The sequence below is a fragment of the Canis lupus genome, chromosome 33 (genome assembly GCF_003254725.2).
Source record: "Canis lupus dingo isolate Sandy chromosome 33, ASM325472v2, whole genome shotgun sequence".
NCBI lineage: Eukaryota > Metazoa > Chordata > Mammalia > Carnivora > Canidae > Canis > Canis lupus.
The window spans coordinates 7,550,274-7,573,727 of NC_064275.1; the positions used below are offsets into that span (position 1 = coordinate 7,550,274).

Sequence of the window (23,454 nt, forward strand, 5' to 3'; positions counted from 1 at the left end):
CCAGTGTTTTTTCTGAAAAGTCTAACGCGCTAGACACAGTGGGTTTCGTGGTTCTTGGCATTGACTCAGGAGTCACTAGAAGGTAAAAAAGACAACTTTACACATTAAGATAAAATAATGAAGTGACCAAAGATCATAAGGTGATTTTGTTGCCCTTTCGAATCCATAACTGACACTTCAAATGACCAATTCTTTTTCAAGTTAATGAAGGACTCCCTGGCTCGAGCTGACACTTTGTCCACCCCCGCCTTGCTGAGCTCCGTCCACTTTCCAAGTGTTCCAAAAACCACAGTGAATGGACCTTGGTGAAAATACTTATTCATCATAATTTTTTCCTTGCCTGCCTTCTTATTATCTCCAGGGCTCAGCACCATGTCTGGGGTATAAGTAAGCAGGCATATGACAAATATTAAATGGGCAAATAAAAGAAAAAGGCTTATTTAGAACTATTACATTAAAGATTTCTCTCTTCCAAACTGCAGTCAACACCCCAAAGCTTGGATTATAATTATGGTAAGGACTCAAATGCTCGGCCACAAGACACAAAATAAACACAACAATGAATAATAAGATATGGTGTTTGCCTAAGTGTTTCTGAAGAGGGAAATTCTGAAGAAGGTTTGGCAGAGAACTAAGAAATCTGTAGACTCTCCCGTCAGATACCGTGCCAAGAGAGGAAAGTATAAATGGGAAAAATGGGTTGGATCTCTGGGGCAGAAAAGAACTTGGAGTCATCTACTGGGTCATGCCTGTGCTTTTCTTGGTAACCACAAATCATATTGAAATTAGAAAAATTACTTAGGAATTTTATTTGAATTGATTATGCCAGCATCTTAGATAGTTTGTACCTTTGTCCCAACACCCATGAAGGTGGGGGATGAAAGGTCCATCTCCCATGCCGGTAGGAGCCTTTACTTCTTACTCTGTCAGAAATATTCCTATTTGAATAGGTTTCTTGAAATCAAGTTGTTTTGTTTCCCTGCCAATCTATAATCTATCTTTTCTGGGCCGGTTGTGAATCCAATAGTTTAGTGCAAGGTAACTATCCACTGATCATTCAATTTATGGCAATTTTATGGATTAAAAAACCCACTTTAGATTGGAGAGATTTTACTAAATGCAGTATTGGGGAAATTCTTGCCAGATGTTTGTTTTATTGGGTTGTGGATGAGGTGGTATTGCTCTGACAAAAACTCTGTGGTTCAGACAAAAATGTGTCCCCAGTGGGCTGGACTTGGGCAGTTCATTCAGAGAAAAAATGCTGAATGTTAGTAACAGCTGATAGATAAACTATGGGGAAAATGTATCCCACATTTATTCTTGAAGGGATTTTCACCAAACTATTATTAATTGCAATGTTCTAAATGATTCTAGGGTACTTTCCTAGTTACCAGGCTGTGGATTTAGGAGGGATTATGGCATTTTTGCTAAACCGATCACTTGTGAAAGAAATGAAAAATGAGCTCATGTCTTCATATACAAGGACACGTAAACCCTACTTTTAGATTTTACCATAAAAATATCTCAAAATGTTGAGGTGACAACTTTCAGTTACGGTGAAAAATATAACTTCCATATTACATATTGGGTTGTATGATCCCATTGTTCCTTCTGCAGCAGTTATTTTTCCAAATGTTAAAAATTAAGGATCTACAATCTTTTATTGTTTGTGCTTTGGTAAAAATTAATTTCCTAATGGCCCTTCACTAAAAAAAGTACAAGCTTGTCAATCATTTACCATTTCAAGAAATATTTCTTCTCTCAAAGTTAACAGCATAGGGATATCCTTACCTGTTATGGGCTGTGCTGGGATTTTTTCTACCTCTGGTGTTTTCGATTCAGCAGGTAATGCCAAGGTTTCATTCTTAGCTAAAAAGTCAGAGAACAAACAATTCACCTCACTTCTTCCTAACACAGTGTCCAAATATAATTCATTCAAAACATAATCAAGTAACAGATTATTTCGAGAAGTCTATTTTGCTCTTAATTCTTTCCACGAGGCAGGCAGTGGTGAGATGCACAGATTTATTGTGCACTTGCACCGGGATTCTTCAGAATTAAATCCCATGAACTCTAGGTAACTCTTTTAAGATTTAAATTGGCATTGGAATGAAGAAAACAAAAATCACAATCCAATACTTGGGCAACTCTCAAGTCATTCTCATTAATAAATAAGAGTTTCTGGAAAGCATAGGTTATTTTGCAAATACTCCCTAGAATTTTATATTTGAGCACTAATTTAAAAAACAAAACAATGCAGAGATTCCCCATTATTGTATATAGTAAAAAAAAAAAAAAAACCAATAGGTTATGACACTGAAATTTTAGAAAAGCAAATAACTCACACAGGAAACTAAGATATTTAAAGATATTTGTGGCCAAAAAATACCAACAGCTATTATTTGAGCCACACGTTAACACCGATCTTTCCTTTTGGTCTCTATGGGAATTCAGCATAAAGAATGAAAAATTTTCCCCCATGTTTTTAACCTCTTCAGTATTTAGGAACCTTTTTTCTAAAACATAGGTGTTCTTTTTCAAAGAAAGCACATTCCTATGCCAGAGATCTCCACTTATTAAGGTACTTCCCATTTTATTTATTTATAGGTTGTATTTATTTATTCATGAGAGATGCAGAGAGAGAGAGAGAGGCAGAGACACAGGCAGAGGGAGAAACAGGCTCTCTGCAAGGAACCTGATGCAGGACTCAATCCCAGGACCCTAGCATCATGACCTGAGCTGAAGGCAAACACTCAACTACTGAGCCACCCAGATGCCCTGATATTTCCCATTTTAAGAATGCACTTAAGATGATTTTTATCCAGCTATTTAGCACACTGAATCAATGACCTACTTGTAATATTTTCAAAGTCTAGAAGTAGGAAAGAATTCATTCATCCTCAAGATACCCCAATCATGTCAACTTGAAATGTTCATAATCAGACGGGATGATGATGATGATGATGATGATGATGATGATGATTAGAGTCCTAAACTAGACAGGATTTCTTGGGTTTCTCAACTTTGGCACTAGCAACATTTTGGGCTGGATAATTCTTTCTTGTTGGCTGGAGGGCTTTCCCGCGTACTACAGAATGTTTAGAAGCATTTCTGGTCTTTATGCACTGGATTTCATGAGCACTTCCACAATTTTGATGAGCAAAAATGTCTCCAGATACTGCCACATATCCCTTAGGGGACAAAGCTGCCCTCTGCTGAGAACTATTGATCTAATCAATTCTCTCACATTTCTTTAAGGATGAAAATCTTTTAACTTCCTTCTGTAGTTCACCTCCCTGCTGTGAAGACCATTTGCTTATTGGTTAACATGGGCTATGAAGTCTTTATTTACTTCTGAAGGACTTGAAGACAATAATGAAGTCGTCCCTTTCACAATGATAATGGAAGCAAATCAGTCTTCAAGTCTGTATTATGGAAGTCGACACTAGATTTTTCCATAGAGCTCTGTATTTTCAGGAGTGTTTTAAAATGCCAGACACAGGTGTCACAAGCGCTTCTGTGCCTGCTGTATCTAGTAGTCAGGTGTGTGTTTTAGGTTCACAAGTACATAAAGTTGCACAGCATTTCTGCACAACAGAAAAGTTAACTCCCGTTGTTCAAATTAATTGAGCAGGACACAAAGAGAAGGGACTCTCTGAAATAACTAAAAAAGCAGATCCAGTAGAATTTATAATAGATTCCAGTCTTAAAATTTCTAAATTTAATCAACTTTTTTTTTTTTTTTCTGTTGCTGTCACAGCATGGAGATGGTTAGCAGAGGAAAAAACATTCAGATTACAGATCTTTATGAACTCTGGTCCTGTTATTTTCAAGATGAACCATGGGGAGGTTGGTTTTTTTTTTTTTTTTTTTTTTTTTAATGTGAGATTGTAAGGTTTTTCTTTAGTGCTCTTTAGTTTTTCAGGTCCTCTTCTCCCTCCAAGCACCTTTGCTAGTCCTCTCCTTCCTGTGTAGTATCATCCTACACTCTTAGTGGTTTCCCTGGCTGACTAGGACTATTTATTTATTTTTACTTATAGATCCTATACTCTCAAACAATGCTTGGAATTCCTTTGCTTTAGCTCCTTATATCAAAAACATGCCCTCGGCTGGCAATCACATTAACCTATAATTAGGCTGTTAATGAAAAGGAAAAAAAAAAAAAAAAAAAAGGTAAACTACCTTCCCAAGGGACATTTGTATTCTTTACACATCACTAATTCCTCTTAAAGGCGTGCTGTATTGCTCAATATGGCATTTCAGATGTCAGAGAAATTGGTAGACGGGGAAGGTGCTTGCACAAGAGCACCTTTCTGTCTCTTCTCAACCCATGAGCTCTCACCTACACTGTCTCTGTACAACTGCAGTCTTGCCAAAAGCAGAGTAAAATGCCACCAGAAAATGGCCTAAAACCCAGGAAATTCCCTTTCCACTGATTTTCCTGTACCTTTTTTCAACACAGTTGTTTCCTTTCATTTTTGGCAGGCTAAGTCTTGGCTTTGGCAAACCCTTTGTATGCCCCCAGGGAGGGGTGTGTGTAATACTAGCTCTCTTGTTTATTTCTCTCATTATTCACACCATGTGTTCTTAGAACAAACACTATTAATTTCCTGATGTTCCATGATGGACCCTATTGGAATGAGGATATTGTTTTTAGGATTTACCCCCCTCAAAAAACCAGTACTTTTCTGAATTGCAGTGTTGAAGGAAAGTTTATTTCTCCTTTGGTAGTATAAAGAACTAGTTAAACAGTATCTCTTTTCATTGAAGGTGGTAAACTTAAAATGTAATTTTTTTAAGATTTATTTATTTATGAGAGACACAGGCAGAGGGAGAAGCAAGCTCCCTGCAGGGAGCCCAATGCAGGACTCGATCCCAGACCCCGAATCATGCCCTGAGCCAAAGGCAGATGTTCAATCACTGAGCCACCCAGGTGCCCTAAAATGTAATTTTTAAATACAGTTTGTTAAGGTGGTACATTTGATGGATTTACTGGACATTTCCAAAGATAGTATCAAACTCTCCAATGCATAAGAAATTTGCTGTGTGTTAAGATGGTGTTTCCACAGAAAAACAAGCTAAAAAAGATGTACTGTTTATATGCCATTTTTCTTTATCGAAATCACACTCAAAAATTCGGAAGCTTTAGTGAATCATATCAGAAAAATAAAAGCAAAAACAAAATAAAACAAACCCACTGTTTTATTCTCTAAGGAAAACAGAAAGCCTGTTCTCTAAAGCCTGAATGGGTATTATGGCAGCATGTAGAACTTTGCAAAAACCACAAAGTTTAGGATGTGTCACTCGAGACTAAAGAAGGAAATATCCTCCAGTTCAAAAGTGACAGTAGTGGTCTGGGGAAAATTGCTCACCTTTAACCTCCTTCACAAATTCTGCATTTGGCAGTTTTGCTGCATGGCTTAGGGAGCACATCAGTAAGAGATTGGCCAGTCGTCATTCCCCCCCTCCCCCTGCCTTCCAAATAAGACTTTCCTTGGGACAGGGCAAGGTGTATAGGCTCTGGGCAGAGAACAGGTGAGCACTAGAATACAGAGCACTGGATTCCAAACACAGGCTCAGAAGGAAAGTTAATTTGGAAGGGTCCTGCATTTTATCCCAGCATTTAGATGATACAGAGGTTAGTCACAGAGTTTTATTGCTCAAAAGGAAGTGACCAAGTCCAATGTACAAATTTAAGAAATGATGTCTAAGGTCACTCGTCTCCATTCTCAGAATGAATATTTCATAATAAAAATGTAAGGATGCACAAAATCACAAATATTGGCGAGTATTTCCACATCTTAATAAAGTGGTGATGTGTAAGTTCTGAAAATTTTTCTAAAATTGGTAGGACTGTTAAGTCTACTGACTAAGCGCTCTTCTACTCAGTTAAGGTTTTGTTCCTCCTCCTTCCAGTAAATTCTCAAATTAACAGCTAAGGAGGGGAAAAAAAAAAAAAAAAAAAAAAAAAAAAAACAAAAAACAGCTAAGGAGAACCAAAGAGTCCATTTCTTGGAAACTGTTCCAATCTGCTTGCCTAGCATCAAACAAGCAAATGGGTCAGGAGAAATGAAGTCTCGTGTCCTGATACGGGCAGGTCCTCACCACTATAGGGGCCAGCAGTCCTAAGTTCTAAAGCATTAAAGGGCTTGCAACCCTGCCACAGAGTAATAATAATTATGTGTTGAATAAATGTTGCCAAACAGGGGCTCCTCCGGAATCTCTTTCTGCACCCACACAAGGTGAACAGTCATTTACACAAATATTGAGGTTCTTGGCTAGTGCCTAATTCAGAGAAAATATCTGCATTTTTTAGTTTTGCTCAGTCTCTACCCCATCATGCCACCTCCTTCCATATTTATCAACAGCTCAAGACTTTCTCCAGAGACTATGGGGGCGGGGGTTTCAAAGTAGGACTCTAGGCAAGTGGCTTCAGGATGTCCTAGGTGCTAGCTAGAAAGGCACATTTTCAGGTCCCATCGCCCATCCATGGAATTGTGGGGGGTGGGTCCAGCAGTCTGTGCTCACCAGCCTGCCAGGGCTTCTCCTGCTCCAAGTTCGAGATGCTGTCTATATACAGGGTCCTGAGTCCTGACTGAGTTGATACTCAACTGGAGCAACTACTTTACCCCAGTTGAGCACGACAGGAATTCCCTGGGCTCCGTCTAAAGGGTTTTGCTGGCTTTGTTTCCCTCCAAATTGTTAAGTTGTATGTGTTTAAAACACTGAAATTATATCGAGTTCTTTCTAGAGGTAGGAGGCAGTATCAATTTCAAGTAAATAATTCTAACACTCCTGACCTCTACATCAGTTCTCATTGAAAATACCTACTGGCCCCTTTAGAGTATGGGACTATTTTCAAATGTTACCTAAATAAACGTGTGTATTTAGGATAATTTGACAAATGTTAACTTTTTAAAAAATATATTTATTTATTCATGAGAGACACAGAGAGAGAGAGAGAGGCAGAGACACAGGCAGAGGGAGAAGCAGGCTCCATGCAGGAAGCCTGATGCTGGACTTGATCCCAGGACTCCAGGATCACGCCTTGGGCCAAAGGCAGGCGCTGAACTGCTGAGTCACCCAGGGATCCCCTTAAATATATTTTATATAACATATAATAACTATTTGCCGATAGAATGTGATCTACATAAATACTTTCAACACACCAAGCCTTCTGCCCCTTGCTGTTTTTTTTCTAAATTTTTTTTATCACGGTAAAATATACATAACATAAAATATATGATCTTAACCATTTTTAAGTCTACACTTCAATAATATTGAATACATTCATAATGTTGTGCAACTATCACCACCATCCATCTCCAAAAGCCGTTTTATAAAAGTGTAACTGTATCATTAAACACTAACTCCCCTGTCTCCTCCTCCCTCAATCCCTTGCCACCACCATTATATGGTCTATAAATTTGACTACTCTAGGTACCTCAGGTAAGTGGAATCATACGTTATTTATCTTTTTGTGACTGGCTTATTTCACTTAGCGTAAGGTCCTCAAGGTTCATCCATCCCGTAGCATGTATCAGAATTTCCTTCCTTCTTAAGGTTGAATGATTTTCCATTATATATACATCCCACATTTTCCTTATGCATTCTTTTTAATTTTTTTAAAGTTTTAACTTAAATTCTAGTTAATATTCAGTATGATATTGTTTCAGTGTACAGTGTAGTGATTTTTAAAACTTCCATATATCAACTGGTGCTCATCACAATGCCCTCTTTAATGCCTATTACCCGTGTAACACGTCCCCACCCACTTCCACTCTAGTAACCACTGGTTTGTTCTTTATAGTTAAGAGGCTGTTTCTTGGTTTGCCTCTCTCTCCTCCCCACACTTTCATTTTTTTCCCCTTAAATTCCACATATGAGTGAAATTATATGGTATTTGTCTTTCTCTGACTTAGTTTACTTAGCATAATACTCTGTAGCTCCATACATGTTATTGCAAATGGCAAGATTTCATTCTTTTCTTACGGTCAAGTAATATTCCTGTGTGTGTGTGTACACATCTTATCCATTCATCAATCGATGGACATTTGGTCTGTTTTCATAACTTGGTGATTGTAGATAATGCTGCTATAAATATCGAGATGCATATCCATTCATTTGTTGATGGACACATGAGTTGCTTCCATGTTTTAGCTATTGTGAATAATGCTAGTGTGAACAGAGATGTCCAAATACCTCTTTGATAAGTCTTTTCCAACTATTTTCTTTATATACCCAGAAGTAGAATTACTGGACCATTCCACTGGATGGTAGAATGGAACCATTGCTGGATGGTAATTCTATGCTTAATTTTTTGAGAATTGGTCATAGCGTTTTCAGTTTTCAATAGGAGCTGTACCATTTTCATTCCCATCAATAGTGCACATGCCTGTCCCTTACTTTTTACTTTGAGATGTCCAAACAGCTCATTTGCTAGATTCCTTGGGTATCCTAGGATTATCAGTACTAATACTCAGTCATCCCAATGTTCAAATATGGAACATTGCTGCTTACCTAACTGTGTCTTGATTGCATCTGAAATTTCAAGCATTATGGATGTAGGAAGTTTTACAGTGGTTTCATTAAGGCCTGGAATAATAAGATGGACTGCAAGGAAAAAGAATAGGGTAAGAGAAAGAAAATGGGTTATGACATAAAATAAAACTCACAGTATCAGATACTATCAGATAATAGAAACTATGACATTTAGCACTTATTTGGCTTAATCAATTTTAACCCAAACCTAAACAGATTTTTTTTTTTAAACCTAAACCTAACTCAAACTTTAAACAGATTTTTTTTTTAAATGTTCAGAACTGAACTAAAAAATCCTCTGGCTTTTAGTCCTTAGAATAGAAAATTATAAAATGGCTGTTTAACATATTAAGTGAACAAAACACAATTATTAATAATAATATTTTAAAGAACAGTTCAATACACCAAGGATTCCCTCCTAAATGCAACACCATGGGGCAAGTAGGATGGGTGCCATCGTTCTCCCAGACATGGGCTAGAGTTGTTTCTCTAACACACACTAAAACAGGTAGCATCTCTTGGCTCCTAGCCTGGCATGGACACAAGCCAGAATGCTTAGTACTGAAAGGAAATGAACCAATATCAATTTAATAGACCTGCTAACAGTGTAAAATTCCATAAGTGCTCTCTTATCAAAAAAGAGCCTGACTTGTTTACTGGAGGTATAGATACCAAGATACACTCACACTCACCTAATATCGTTCCTCCAAAGGGAGTCTTATCTGGGGATTTAGTGGAAGCCCTGTGAGTAACATTCTGAATCACTGTGGAAATACAAAAGTAACAACGTGATGGGAAAAGACAGGAAGGAGTAAATAGTTAATAATGTGAAGCCATTGCACTGGGGAAGCTCTAATATACTTTTTAAATTAATAAAGTAACTCTTTGGGCTGGTACATGGCCAACGAAAGGGCTGGAAGGCACATCTCACCTTCACACCTATGTCTTTAAATAACAAAAGGTTATTTCCGAATCATAGTGTTCCACTCAAATGAGCTGAAAATTTCCTTCCCCATTACCACTCCCCACAGCCTTCCCAAATTAAAGAAATAGCACAAGATGAGGCAATTAATACAGTAAATTTTTAAAAGTGAAAATATATATTCTCAAAGCTAAGACTCTCAATTATTCCAATACTGACACTGTTTTGAGAATACACTTGAGACACTGGGTTTTCTTAAAATGAATAATTATTTTAAGTATCCAATCTCTTCTACCAAGAAACTTTCTGGAAATAATGGAATCACTTCAATAATTTGAAAAACTGAAATGCAAAACAAAAGCAACGGGATACTGAAGTGAGATAAGACATTATAATTCTCGAAAACTCTAGGTCTTTAATCTCCCTAAAGGGACCATTAAATCAGTTTTTATTTCACTAATCCAAATACTCTATCAATGATTTTCTTCATGTATGCTAACTTAACCCTGAACAAAGCCGCACATACTCAGTTGGCTTTTAAATTTATTTATTATGGTTGTTTTGTATCAAAAGTTTTACTTTTACCAAAGTGACTTGCCAACCAATGTGACTGCCAAGACTTGGCTTATTAGTACAAGATGCAAAATGATCTATTAACTTCTAATTTGCTAGACCATATTGATTTCTTTACACTTTTGCTTTAAAATAATAATCAGAAAGATTGGGGGGGGAACAGTACTATATTTAATCATCTCAGTAAAAAAGCATATGACAAATAGTTCTAAACTGTTAACTATACCGGAATTAAAATTTTTTTAAAAAGATTCTAAACATACATCCAGAGCAGACTCATACAAATTACCTTGTTTGATGACCGTTATTGGGATTAGCTTCCTTGGGACATATGCTGGCTGAAAAAAAGGAGAGTTAGCTTTTAGTTAACTTAAAAAAAAAAAAAAAAACCTAGCACAAAAAACTGAGTGTAGCCCTGTCTTATCTACAGTTTCTGGAAAGACCTTTAGCGCATATATCTACCTCTATTTTATTGAATTTGGTTTTCCCCATAAATGTCCAAAGGCTTGAAAGCAGTTTCTGCTGAGCTCCCATTAATTTACTTTACCTTGAAACTATAATGAAAGGAACTAAACCATGTGGACTACTAGTTCATCTATCACTTGAGATGTGACCCAACAAAATACTGTCTACATTTTCTCTCCAAAAGATGCTAAGCCATCTATTATCTTTTAAAACTGATCAACATCCATTGTTTGAGTGTACTCAAGTGCTGCTGCTGCTGCTGCTACTACTACAATCTGACCACCATGAGCTCCCAAGACCAAGCATCTCTTTGTCCAAGAAGGCAGAGCTGGGACTCAGATCCAGACATTCCGACCTCCAAATCCTGTACTCTTAGCCATTCTGCACATATTTATACACAAAGGACCTCAAACTAGGAAGGCAGTTCCCAGGGTACTCCCTCTCCGCTCTCCCAAATTGCCTCAGACATCCCACAAGGAGTTTTGAGGTCATGGAGTGGCTTGAACAAGGAACAGGTTTAGTGTTAACTTTAAAGTGGAGTCATCCCTGGACAACATTGTGAGCCAAGGATAAGACAGCTAAGGGAGAGATATAGGAACAAAATAAGGGAAGCAAAAATATACAAAAGAATTAGACTGAGTCAAAGAGGGGAGCATGGCATTGATTTTTTTGAAGCTTGATTTAAGTTTTATACGTGATTATATTATACATGATAAAGAGACTCTATATACCAGATCTGTGAATAATCCAGGAAGTGCTGAATGAAATACCACCTTGGTGTTTCAACTGTAAGCAACAGAGACTTGTTACATGCTACCATTTTAGCGAGTAATGTGCCCATAATAAAGAAGGTCCACAATGCCAAGCTTACTGTTGGCTATTTTTCTTGTCTTAAAGTCCTTATGTTTAAAAATCACAAAAAAATAGAAGTTTACTCTCCAATCGGGTTTTTAAAACTGTTTGTACTTATAGACTCTGTACTATAGACTGAATGCTTATATCTCCCCCAAAATGTAGATGTTAAAACTTAACTCCCAAGCGTGACGGTATTCAAGGTAGGGCTTTGGAGAAATGATTAGGTCATGAGAGGTCCACCCTCTGAATGATATTAGTGCTCTTATAAAAGAGACCCCAGAGAGGTCCCTGCACCTTTCTGCTCTGTGAGGACACAAGAGCAAGCTCTCACTAGACATCAAACCTACCAGCACCTTACCTTAATCTCAAACTTCCCAGGCTCCAGAACCATGACAAATAAATGTTTGTTGTTTAAGCCACCCAAGTCTGTGGTATTTTGTTACAGCGGCCCTCATGGACTAACACACCCATAACAATGTACCCCAATCTAATCTAATCCTAAACTAAGGAATTCATCAAGATGAACACCCTTATATATAAATTATCACCACTATGCGAAACTACATCATCCAAAAGCAGAGCTTTTATTAAATAAATGGTTTCAAAATTTTGAGATCTAAGAAAGTGGAAAATATGCATAATATAAATAAATGCAAAGATCACAATTATATCCACTATATAAAATTACTATAATTTTATAACAAGTATGTATACACAAATTATCAGAAATAGATCATAGTTTTTTTTAACAGTGGTTATTTTTATAAAATGATTTTTATGCTTTTCTATATTTCCAAATTCCTTACAACTGTGAATTACATTTTAATTAAGAAAACTTATTTTTTATCAACAGTCTGTTCAGTTACTATATATGTAGCTCCTGTACTGTGTAGCTTACGTACTATTGATAAACAAGAGAATGACCGAAGTGTGATTTATATACAATTTTTCTCAGGAAATGGGAAGGGAATAGTAGAAATAGAAGTATAACTTTCAGTGGGAGAGAAAAAAATTCTTAGCTTTGATGTCACCCTGTCAGCAGGATTTCTTTCAGCTTTATCATAAGAAAATTAAATAGGAGCACTTGCAGGACCATTTTCCAGAAAGGCTCTGCCTCACATGTCTACACTACTTCCACCTATCCTGCTTTAGTGAAAGGGTTGCCAACACACAGTCTTTATCGTTTGAGAATTTTAAATGCCAGCTTTGCCAACCTCCAGCCACATGGCAGCTACTTACTGGAGGAGCCACATTGTCTTTCCAGGTACTAATAACCATTTTGGTTAGAGCTGTTGCTACAGTTCCAAAGATTTTTTGAATGGCTTGTTCTCTATCTCTAGGAGTCCTGCCATTTAGTGCACATTTTGCAGAATGTGGAGCTCTTCATACACATTACAATTTAGTAGAAACACCTAAGTGTTGCTGTGTTAGTTGCTTTGGAATTTCATTATTTCAAGTTTTAGTTCCTTTGCTCTGATCATTTGTTTTAAACAACTTCTGACAGGGACAAATGGAAAATATTCCATTCTCCACATGAACAGCACGAAGCTTCTCTTTGAGCTCTTGATTATCTACCAATGTTCTATTAAGATGATGACAAGACTATATGTACAGTATGTGCTGCCAAAAACAAGGAAATAATTTAGCTGCAGAATCCAATTCTTTCTAAGACCTATAATTACTCTCTTGCTTAATCTGCAATCCAAAGATGCATCAAGATTGGCTTTATGAGCAAGTAGCTGCCTCTTTGTAAATAGGGTTTTTAGGATCATCAGGAAAAATACTCTTACCTAAAATGTTTATGCTGAAGGCTCTAAATTCCCAGGAAGAAGTTGACACTGTGAATCCTTTCCCTGGTGTCTTATTATACAAATGTAGGGAAGTGTCTGTTATGGGGATTCATTGAGAAATGAAATACTATCAAATTTCCAAGTTAATAGCATTTAACCCATTACAACTCAATTTTAATTGAACTGTTCTATGTACAGTATTTTTAAAAAAGGTACCAGTAACCCTTCCTTGCTGTCCCAGCTTTGGCTGTCTTTTGGCTCTTGCTGGCTCTCTCTTCTGTCGATCGTTTGTGGACTCCCATTCCTGTTGCAAGCCTTCATCACTGCTTCCTTCTACAGCCTTCATCCTCCCTTCATTTAGTAACTGTTTTCTTTGTGTTTACTACCAGAAAGTAAACATATTTCCCTCCTGCCCTATAAGAAGTGTGGTATTTTAATGTTGTGGCTGAGTCTCAGTGGGTAGATTCTTTGGGGAGATATGGGAAGAGGCAGCTGCTGTTGTAAACAACAATGAACTGATGACCAATTAGGGCTGATTTTAGTCCTGGTTAAGAAAAGCCTATGCTTATCCAGAAATATCCATGGCAGTAGTAATCATATAGGATGAGGGACTTTCTATTCATTCTGCATTGTACTAACTTCCTCCTGATATTATTTTGAAAATTAGCTTTAATACACGTAGTGCTAATGCTGTCCTTTGCAGGCTCTTTTTTGTAGGTTTGTCTATTTGATATTTTTGTGGTATCAGAATATTCACTATAAATTCAACTTTATTTTCAGGCCCTGAGATTTAAAAAAAAAAAAAAAAAAAAAAAGCTGTCCTTTTGGGCAGTGGCAAGGGTTGCTCAAAATCAAACTTCAATAGTTTAAGAGCCAAACCACATGAGAAGAACTTAGGCCTGTTACATTGCGGTTTTAATTCATTTTTAGGATGTTCTAATGAAAGTTACAAAACATATTGATTTAATCTAATGTCCTGCTTGCAAAAGTCTTCATATTTCTGGTCATTTAGAGAGGAATCAGACATATACTTTTGATAATATTATTGGTCTAGATATACATTTTTTTAAGTTTCTGCTTAAGACAACCATTACTAACAACAGAGGGATATCTGATATATTCATTGTACACAATCTTGAGGTATGGGTGGGAACCCCATGGTATTGCTCCTTACTCAACTCACTCATCTGATAGCTGTTACACTTTAAAAATTGGCACCACTTCTTTTTTCACCAATAACAGACATGCTTTTTAAAAAGATGGGTGGATCTCTGATGGGGAAAAAAAAATGGAAGGGTGAAAACAGAGGTCATATATTAGCGGAACACTTTCTCTAAGGAGATTTGGATTAAATAACTAAACATATTTTAAAATATTAAATGTGTACTTCAAAAATTGATTGTTTGCTAGTAAAGTAGTAAGATGATTAAGTTTTTTATTTTTAAATACAGACATAATGTATTAAAATTCGGTCCTTTCAGCCATTGTTCATTATTGAGTAATGTTGTGTGTGTGTGTATAATATATAATAACACCTGGTAGTAAAAGTGAGGTTTCATCTCCATAAAAAGTGTTTCTAGATTCTCAACAAGAACAAAATAAGAAAAGGATAAATTTTGTTTTTTCTTTCACAATATCATAGATCTCAAGTAATATAATTTATATAGAAAGAATTGGTTTTGTTTATGTACCTTTTCTCTCATCTTTTTGGAGGCATAGGTAGGTAGAGGTGATATCTCAAAGTATTTAACAAGTGGTAGAACAAAGGCACCAAATAACCGGAAGAGACCTACCTCTGATACATGTCCCTGGCACAAGTGCACCAGGGCTTGCCTGCAGGGCACATGCTTAGATATATGAATTACATATATAATGTAACCAGAATGCTTAAGGAAGGTGCTTATTTAACATCCAAATTTTTAACATACATATTTTTTTTTTTTTTAACGGGGAAAGTTCAAATTGTTTTTCTCTTTTCAAATATCTCTGTTTAGAAGATGCTGAGTTTTTGCTGCCTTTAAGTTTTAGGTGTAAACATATATAGGTGAATGAAAACATTTTTCAATGCATCTTTTGCTTAAAACTCTAAATTTATTTCCTATCTTTTAAAATATTGCTCTCTGAAAGCAGTCTCTGAGATGTCCGAATATTCGGATTGATACTGACTTTATTTGGATAAAATATACCTCTAAAATATCAAATCGATTTTCAGGATCAATTCTAAGTGGCCACGTAAGATGGTCAGAGGCTATCCCAAATGATTCATTTTCAACTTTTCTGTGTTCCAGAGCTACCCAAGAGCACAGATGGCTTTCCAGAAGGTGACAATGGAGAAAGTCTCATGGAGAAATCTTAAAATAGCCGTTCAATTAATCTGGGTTTTCCTTTGGAAATAACCAAGAGTTTCAAACCGCAGCTCATCACAGCTGGCTGGAGTTGGGGGTACTCTGCCTCACAGCTCGAAGTGATAAAATGTCTGGCTTGGGGTCATAGATGCAGGAAGTTTCTTCCTGAACCTTCTCATCATGGCTATTTATGATATGAAAAAGAAATTAAACTCCTTCGGAGTAAACATCAATCATCCTTCTCAATTTTGCTGAGTAACTCTCACTAGATGAAATATTTTGCCACAAGATGTTACTGGGATACGATTGCTGGAAAAAGGAATGAAAGAAATGACATCATTAAGTCACATGTAAGACAAAGTAAGACAGCCAAGAGGGTGGGAGATAAGATATGCCTCCTAGGTAACCGTTCATAACATGAGTGAGGATTGTTCTAGAAGAGGAACAAAGAGCAACTCTATTCTCTGTGATCGAAGAGAGAAAAAGCCAGAGAGACCTTAATAAGGAATGGCGCAACTCAATACTTAGTACAAGGCCAAAAGATTGTTTGCAAAGGAACAAATAAAACCAAAAACCCCACTCACGTAACCTAATCAATATATAAACTTACTACCTGCAATATAGCAAAGTAAAACTCATATAGAGTTTAATTATCACAAAAATCAAACCACTTGTAAAACTAAAAGCAAAATAGGGAAATATTTGTCTGCTCTCTGGATAGGGAAGGGCTTTCTAAAATATAATGCAATTGAAAATATGACAATGGAAAAGACAATTTGATTAAACACATTTTAAGGCTTGCCTTTTTCAAAAAATTCCCATGAAGAAAATTGGTAACAAATGTGAGAATAATGTTCCTAGATGATATCACAGAGTTGATGTTCTTTAATCTATAGTCTTTAAACTATTCAAAAAACCCAAGAGACTCCCAATAAACTAGGCACTAAAACTCCAGGTCATTAAATGGAAAATACAACTGGCTGATAACCCAGTGAAGAAAGTACTATTTTAGAAATCAGAGAAACAAATTTAAAAACCCATTTCACGCTATTATATTAGCTGAAAACTCTGATGGAAATAGAGAATTGTTGATCATCAGGGCACTAAAGCAAGGTAACTCGGATACTTTGATGGCAAGATTGTAAAGTGGCCCAGCCTTTCTAGCAAGACATTTGATCATCTACATTAGGAAGTTTTCCAAATGTCAGTGCTTCCTCCACCTGTTCAGGACATAACTGCCTTCACTTCATAAGTGGGCATATGACTTAAAAGCAGACATCTCTGTGAGGGTTATAACAAGGGCTTGCATTTTAACAGGTAATTGCGTAAATGGTGCGGTGCTTCCTGAGGAGAGATTTTGAAAAGCAGAGGGAAAGAGAGCGAGAGACTGAGTTTCTGTAGTGAGACAGAAGCGGGGGGTCTGGGTGGGGGCCAGGCACAGTAGAAAGCCCAGCCAGTTGCTTCATGGTTTTGAAAAGGTTGGCTTTTCAAGTAGAAAGTGAGAAAATAGAGGTAAGAAGAGTGAGGATAAAAGTGAATAATACCAGTGTAAACAGAGCATGTGCAAATTCACTGTGGAAATGTGTTATTTTAAAAAACAATCCACTGCACAGAAGATAACAAGCATAACCTTAAAATACCTAGAATATGGAAATCGTAGAGTAACTATGTTGAATATCAGTATTTTAGAGCTTTAAACCTGTTAGATAATCTGGTCTCCTACTTCCACCTCTGTTTTCTGAAAAAGAAACAAAAACCTAAAGCATTAAGTACTTTACACGAAGTCCTGTAACCAGTTAATCCTACTAGACTGATTTCCTTATAAAAACAAAACAACAAAAACACAATGCAGACACAATCTCTTAAAAAAACCAAAAAGTTCTCTGAGAATAACCTGGTACCTACCACTGTGTGGATTTGGTCATAGGTGCTTTGGATCTTCCCGTTTACTTTGTTTTTACCTGACAAAAACAGGGGGGGGAGGGGAAATAACATTATTTTCATTCTTTGGTCTTCCTAAATTAATTCTTCATCTTCATTATGAAGAACTCTACCTCCTGCTCTAACTCAGGCATGTTAATCATGTTACTTGTTTACTATCATTTCAACCACTGATTCCAATGAAGGGATCACAGGAAGAAAGCCCAGGGCCCCCTAACATCTTAACATTCTCTTCTCCTGGCCTGGCTTTCAACTCCAAACACCTGTACCCATTACTGCTGTTTTCCTTCAGTTGATGCCCTGAGTGAAATCAATCTGAGGCTGATTTACAACACTGCAATGGCCAAAGAACTGTTATCCACTGTTATCAACAGAGGCCTCAAACATCAGCTTATCGTTTAAAAAACCCACTCATTAATATACAAGATTCTGAAATACCAATACTCAACTTCTGTTCACATTTGTATGTTTTTTTTTTAAATGCCAGAGGGTGAGAGTTAACTCATCTCATACTTAAGAATAAAAAGATTAAACATTTGGTACTTTGCAGAAGGAGGTAAGAATTACAGAAAGCTCACCAAAGCCGCTGGGGTACTTACTGCCAACAACAGTCTTGTGATTGAAAATCTTACTCCAAATCCCACCTTCTCCATTGTCCTTCACTCCGAACTCATAAACTGTGTTGGGTTTTAGATTTTCCACAATTGTTTCAGTGGCTGGACAGATTTGAAAGACCCATTTCTTTTCCTTATCTTTTTCTCTATAGCGAATTGTATAATATCTGTTGAATAACCAGAGTACGATGCTTTAAATTCACAGGGAGGTTCAGAATGCTATTTCAAGGTTTTTAAAATATCACAGACTCTCATCTACTTCAGACTATATTTCACGCTGGCTTCTGTTTTTATTTTTTAGGAATTACAGAAAACATGAAAAAAAATAGCTTAGCGAGCACATAAGTTTTTAATTTCGAATTCCAAGTTGGAAACCACGCAGCGGTGCAGTTACAGTCTGATAGAACTCAGACCTCTCAGTTCTATCATTTGCTGCTTTGCAAAATGCAAGTTGGAAAGTGCTAGATGGGTCATTTTTCTCCAATTATGCATAGAGCAGAGCAAAGATATAATTTTAAGTGCGTGGTATCGTAGTTTCACAGCTGGATGGGTTGAAGCCTGGAACTGTATGGATTTTTGCCACAGAATGTCCACTAAGGAAGTATCATTCAATTGTGTACAAGAGAAACCTGAAGCTCTAAGATGCACCGAGGACTGCATTTTAAGGGTAAAATTTTCCTATCATTATAATAGAATCAAGACCACAGCCAAGGTAAGGGTACAATGAAAAAAGTGAAACAATGCAAATTTAAGATCACAGTTACGTTTATGCTTAGGGCTTTGCAACATTCAGCTCTATTTTTGGTAAAGCAATGATAATCCTCACCACTGTTTTTTGGCACTTTTATCACATGCGAGGTTTTATGTATATCACTTCATTCAATTGTCATAAAATCATCTTAAGTAGAAGTTACTAATCCCATTTTACCAATGTGAAAATAGAGATGCAGAAAGATGGCTCAATTTGCCCATTGTCACCCACTAAGTGACTTTAAACCAGTGGCAGAACCAGAAGACAAAGATTCCCCTTGACTCTGCTCTAAATAGTCTCACAAAGTGGGGCAGCAGACAGGATGAGGGGTTTCGTTAGTACTGTATATAGTAATAAGAATGAATGAGCTAGAGCTATGTGCACCAATATGAACAATTCTACAAACAAAACATTGAATGAAAATAGCAAATTTCAAGATGATAATACAGTCTCATATGATTTACATAAATGAAATGCTCACAGAAAAAAATGCATTACCATATATTATTCCTGGCAGTGTGAAGGGACAACATAGACTCCAATGTTAATTTATGTTAGTGCTTTAGTTCAGGAAGAGGAGATTAGAGGTGAGGCCAACAGGTAAATCTTACCTGCTTTTTATTTGTAAATAAACAGTAAATGAAATACCTGGTCAGTATGATGTTGGAAAGATGTTCACTGTACTATTTTAGGTTCTTCTATTTTAAATTTTCTCTCAAATATTTAGTACCTCATCCCCATTCCCCACCCTCACATATTTTAATGGGCTAAGCTTCAGGCTAGTGGCTTTTATTTAAAGCCTTACAGAGTCACACATATACTTGTGCTAAATTACATGGACGTGCCGCCTCTCAGTGTCAGACACAAGTTGTTGATACACAAAAACAATTACCCAGAAGCTCTGGAAACAAGGGGGTCAGGACTGGCCTCATAATTTGTGAGGCTCATTCCGAGATGAAAACATGGGACCCCTTGTTCAAAAATGATGAAGAATTTCAAGACAAAGACAATAGAGCACTAAACCAAGCATGGGCCCTTCTCAGGAGGGGACCCTGTGCAAATGCACACGTTCCACGCCGGCGAAGTCCGCAGGGGGTGTACAGAGAAGGGGGATGAATTTGTGTGCTTTTCTGTACAGTCGTATTTTGAACATATTTGTATATTCAGCCCACTTTCCTACTAGTTACAAGCTACTGAAATGTTTGAAGTCATTCATTAGCTTGCTGCTTTCTAGTAAAACTACTGTCAGGGCTCCAGTCCCCAATTTCAAAGGAGCAAAAGACAGAATGAGTGAAGGAGGCTGTTCAGCCAAAAATACTAACTGCTACTGGGCACAAACATTATAGAATACTAATCCTCTGTGTCCTGTGGGTTGAAACATCAATAGAAATTTATGAAACATTTACTGACAAGTATGCTGCATGGGAATTTTTATTGTTTTTTCCCTGCCTTGGATACTACAAGATGCCAGAGAAGTGCAGAGAAGCTACAATCAGACCAGATGGGCTGCCAGGATTATGCAGCAGCTCTACTTTGGATACATTTCTCAATTCTTCCATTGCTCATGTGATCTCATAGTGGTTGGGGGAGGGTGTCAGTAAGGAGTGCTGCTAACACAATGATCAAAGGCCAGATTCCATGGTTACCAATAAGCTCGATTTTACATCATCTTCCTAGGAATGAAATGGTATAAAAAACGTTCTACAGGGATCCCTGGGTGGCGCAGCGGTTTGGCGCCTGCCTTTGGCCCAGGGCGCGATCCTGGAGACCCGGGATCGAATCCCACGTCGGGCTCCCGGTGCATGGAGCCTGCTTCTCCCTCTGCCTGTGTCTCTGCCTCTCTCGCTCTCTCTGTGTGACTATCATAAATAAATAAAAATTAGGGATCCCTGGGTGGCGCAGTGGTTTGGTGCCTGCCTTTGGCCCAGGGCGCGATCCTGGAGACCTGGGATCGAATCCCACATCAGGCTCCCGGTGCATGGAGCCTGCTTCTCCCTCTGCCTGTGTCTCTGCCGCGCGCTCTCTCTCTCTCTGTGACTATCATAAATAAATAAAAAATTAAAAAAAAAAAAAAAAAAAAAAACGTTCTACAAACTTACATGTTAAAAAAAAAAAATCCATCCTGCAAATTTTCTTTATATTGATCACAAAGCATTCTAAATACCCTCTCTGATACCAAGTTTATCAGGAAAAATAAATGTACAGGCAAGCCGATGTTTCTGCTTCAGGGATGTTATCCTTGTCAACAGTGGCTTGATAATTATATAATATAGGCAAGTTCTAAGTGTTAAGAGTCAACAAGACTATTTAGTTGTAAAGTAATAAATCACATTTCCTTGATTTTAAAGCTAGATCGAGGCCTCATGATAATAAATTGTGCTGTACAAATCTAGCACACAGAAAGTACTCCATAAATATTTGTGGAATGAATAGAACGGACACTTGGGTGCTCATGGGGTCATTCTAAAATTAGAATATAATTACTCTAAATGGCCAGTAATTCCATCACCTAGAAACACTGATCTAAGCAATCAAGATTACAATGATCTTTTCAGCATGTCATCACACAACATTTCACTTACCAAACGCAACATTCCTATAGAATCCATGCAAACTGAAGGAAAATACGATAAACGTCTACACAGAACATCTACAGAGGGCTTAAGATTTTAAGGTGTGTTTCAGTTTATTCATACAATAAACTCTGAAGAATTATAGAAGAAAAAAAGAGATGATAATGTTTAAGTTCTGACAATCAGTGACCAAGCCAGGCAAATGACTGTTTTCTGACTCCCTTAGTACTGCCCTGGGCTTTCTTTCTAGTAAAACTACTTGAGTGGCAAAAGGAGATTTAAAAAAACAAAACAAAACAAAACAAAAAAAAAACAGGGAAAATCACTCAGAAAGGAAGAGGACAATCCCAATTCCTTTTAACATTACTTAAGGTTTATTATTTCATTGTATATTTACCATAACATAGAGTCATAAACTTCCCATTATTGTCTGAGGATATTCAGGATCAAAGGTTGATTGTACCCTTCTCTGTGGATGATTAAGGACAATCATCATATGGTTTCACTCATACATGGAATATAAGAAATAGTGAAAGGGGTTATAAGGGAAAGGAAGGGAACTGACTGAGCGGGGAAAAATTAGAGAGACAAACCATGAGAGACTCCTAACCCTGGGAAACAAAGGGTTGCAGAAGGGGAGGTGGGAGGCGGGGGATGGGTGACAGGCACTGAGGAGGGCCCTAGATGGGATGAGCACTGAGTGTTAAACTATATGTAGGCAAATTGAATTTAAATTTAAAAAATGTAAAAATAAATTAAAATATGGCAAAGTTTGAGCTCAAAAATCTTTTGGGAAAATATCACCATGAAATTCCCCATAGCACCACTTGAAATACTGTGTATTCCATCTTCAATTAATTTTGGCATATTTCATTACATGGAAGCCAACCTCTCCACCCCCCACCCTGCCCCGACTTCTTGTAGTTTGTAATTATTAATGGAAAGTATGATTATATTCAACTTAGTACTTTGCTGTACATAGTCTTATATTGTTCTCTAATTTTGCTCCTTATCTTGCATCATCATGCATCAAGGTTGCATGCTAGAGAGTAAGAATATAGGTTATGTACTTTATTTCTTTTAGCTCAGCTATGACGGTACCAGGCAAACAGTGGGGCTCAGTAAAAGCTTGTTAATCATGACCCTCAAAGCTCTCTAACTGTACCTCTAGCTTTCCTACAGACTCAGGGAATAAAAGGAACAGTAAGTCAAAAAAAATTTGAACACAAATGCAACAAGTCTATTAAAAATATAGCTAGCAGTCAGTGAAGGTCATCAGATCAGACCTCTGGAAGCCCTGCCTCTAGCAACTTGGACCTTAAGAACAAGAACATCTTGTGTCCTATGGGGTAAGAAACTGTTGAGGGTAGTGTTTGGTTCAAATAACATTATCTCTGCTTGCATCTCCCTAATAGTATGAATATTGACAATAATGGTTATTGTAGCTTTAGAAAACCCTCAAAATGTAATGGAGTGGGCAGGTAGTGGCTTGGCTTGGATATTTGTCAGCTGCAAACTAATAGCCTGATTTCAGGGGAGTGTTTGCCCACTTATTCATCACTTCTCTCCCTCAAAAGAGAATGGGGGAGGACTAGACAATCTTGGAGGTCCTTTCTAAACCAAAAGATGACTGTAGCTGCAAATTAGACATTTTATTCCAATAAAACACAGAGGCAGAACACAATGGTAGAAATCCCATAAATGAAATTTATGGAATAACTGGCAGTGAATTATCAAGAGGAGAAATTGGTAATTTTTGACAAGATAAATTTAGTCAAGATACATTTAGTCCTTTCACAAACGAGCCTGACTTGAGGCATGTGGTTGGCCATCATTTGCGCTGTTTTTCCAGCAATATTTTTGTTTCCTTGTAATTAACAACTATTATATTTCGTAAACATCTATTCTGCACATTTTTTGCTCTCTTCCCATCAAAGGACACTTCCTTGATACTCCCTTGTTTCTTGCCTTGTGGAGACTGTGCTACTGGTATAAATTCGGTCCTCACTCCATTCTTCTCAAAGTGTCTTTCCCAATCATTCCCTCCTGTCCCCCTTCTGACTCTAGGGTTCACTCTTCAGCTA

The 23,454-nt window shown here is 37.3% G+C and overlaps 1 protein-coding gene across 41 annotated transcripts in view; it reads right to left on the reverse strand.

Annotated features, from left to right (window-relative positions):
• Positions 1–23,454, reverse strand: part of LOC112640164 (ABI family member 3 binding protein) — a 234,307-nt gene that overhangs the window by 117,705 nt on the left and 93,148 nt on the right. For all 41 annotated transcript variants that reach the window (XM_035709991.2, XM_035709990.2, XM_035709972.2 and 38 more), the window contains exons 5-11: positions 18,032–18,213; positions 17,397–17,452; positions 10,326–10,374; positions 9,234–9,305; positions 8,521–8,613; positions 1,792–1,869; positions 1–75 (exon numbers count right to left, since the gene is read on the reverse strand). In XM_035709991.2, coding sequence (XP_035565884.1) covers positions 1–75; positions 1,792–1,869; positions 8,521–8,613; positions 9,234–9,305; positions 10,326–10,374; positions 17,397–17,452; positions 18,032–18,213 — 605 coding nt within the window. The remainder of the gene's footprint in view (positions 76–1,791; positions 1,870–8,520; positions 8,614–9,233; positions 9,306–10,325; positions 10,375–17,396; positions 17,453–18,031; positions 18,214–23,454) is intronic.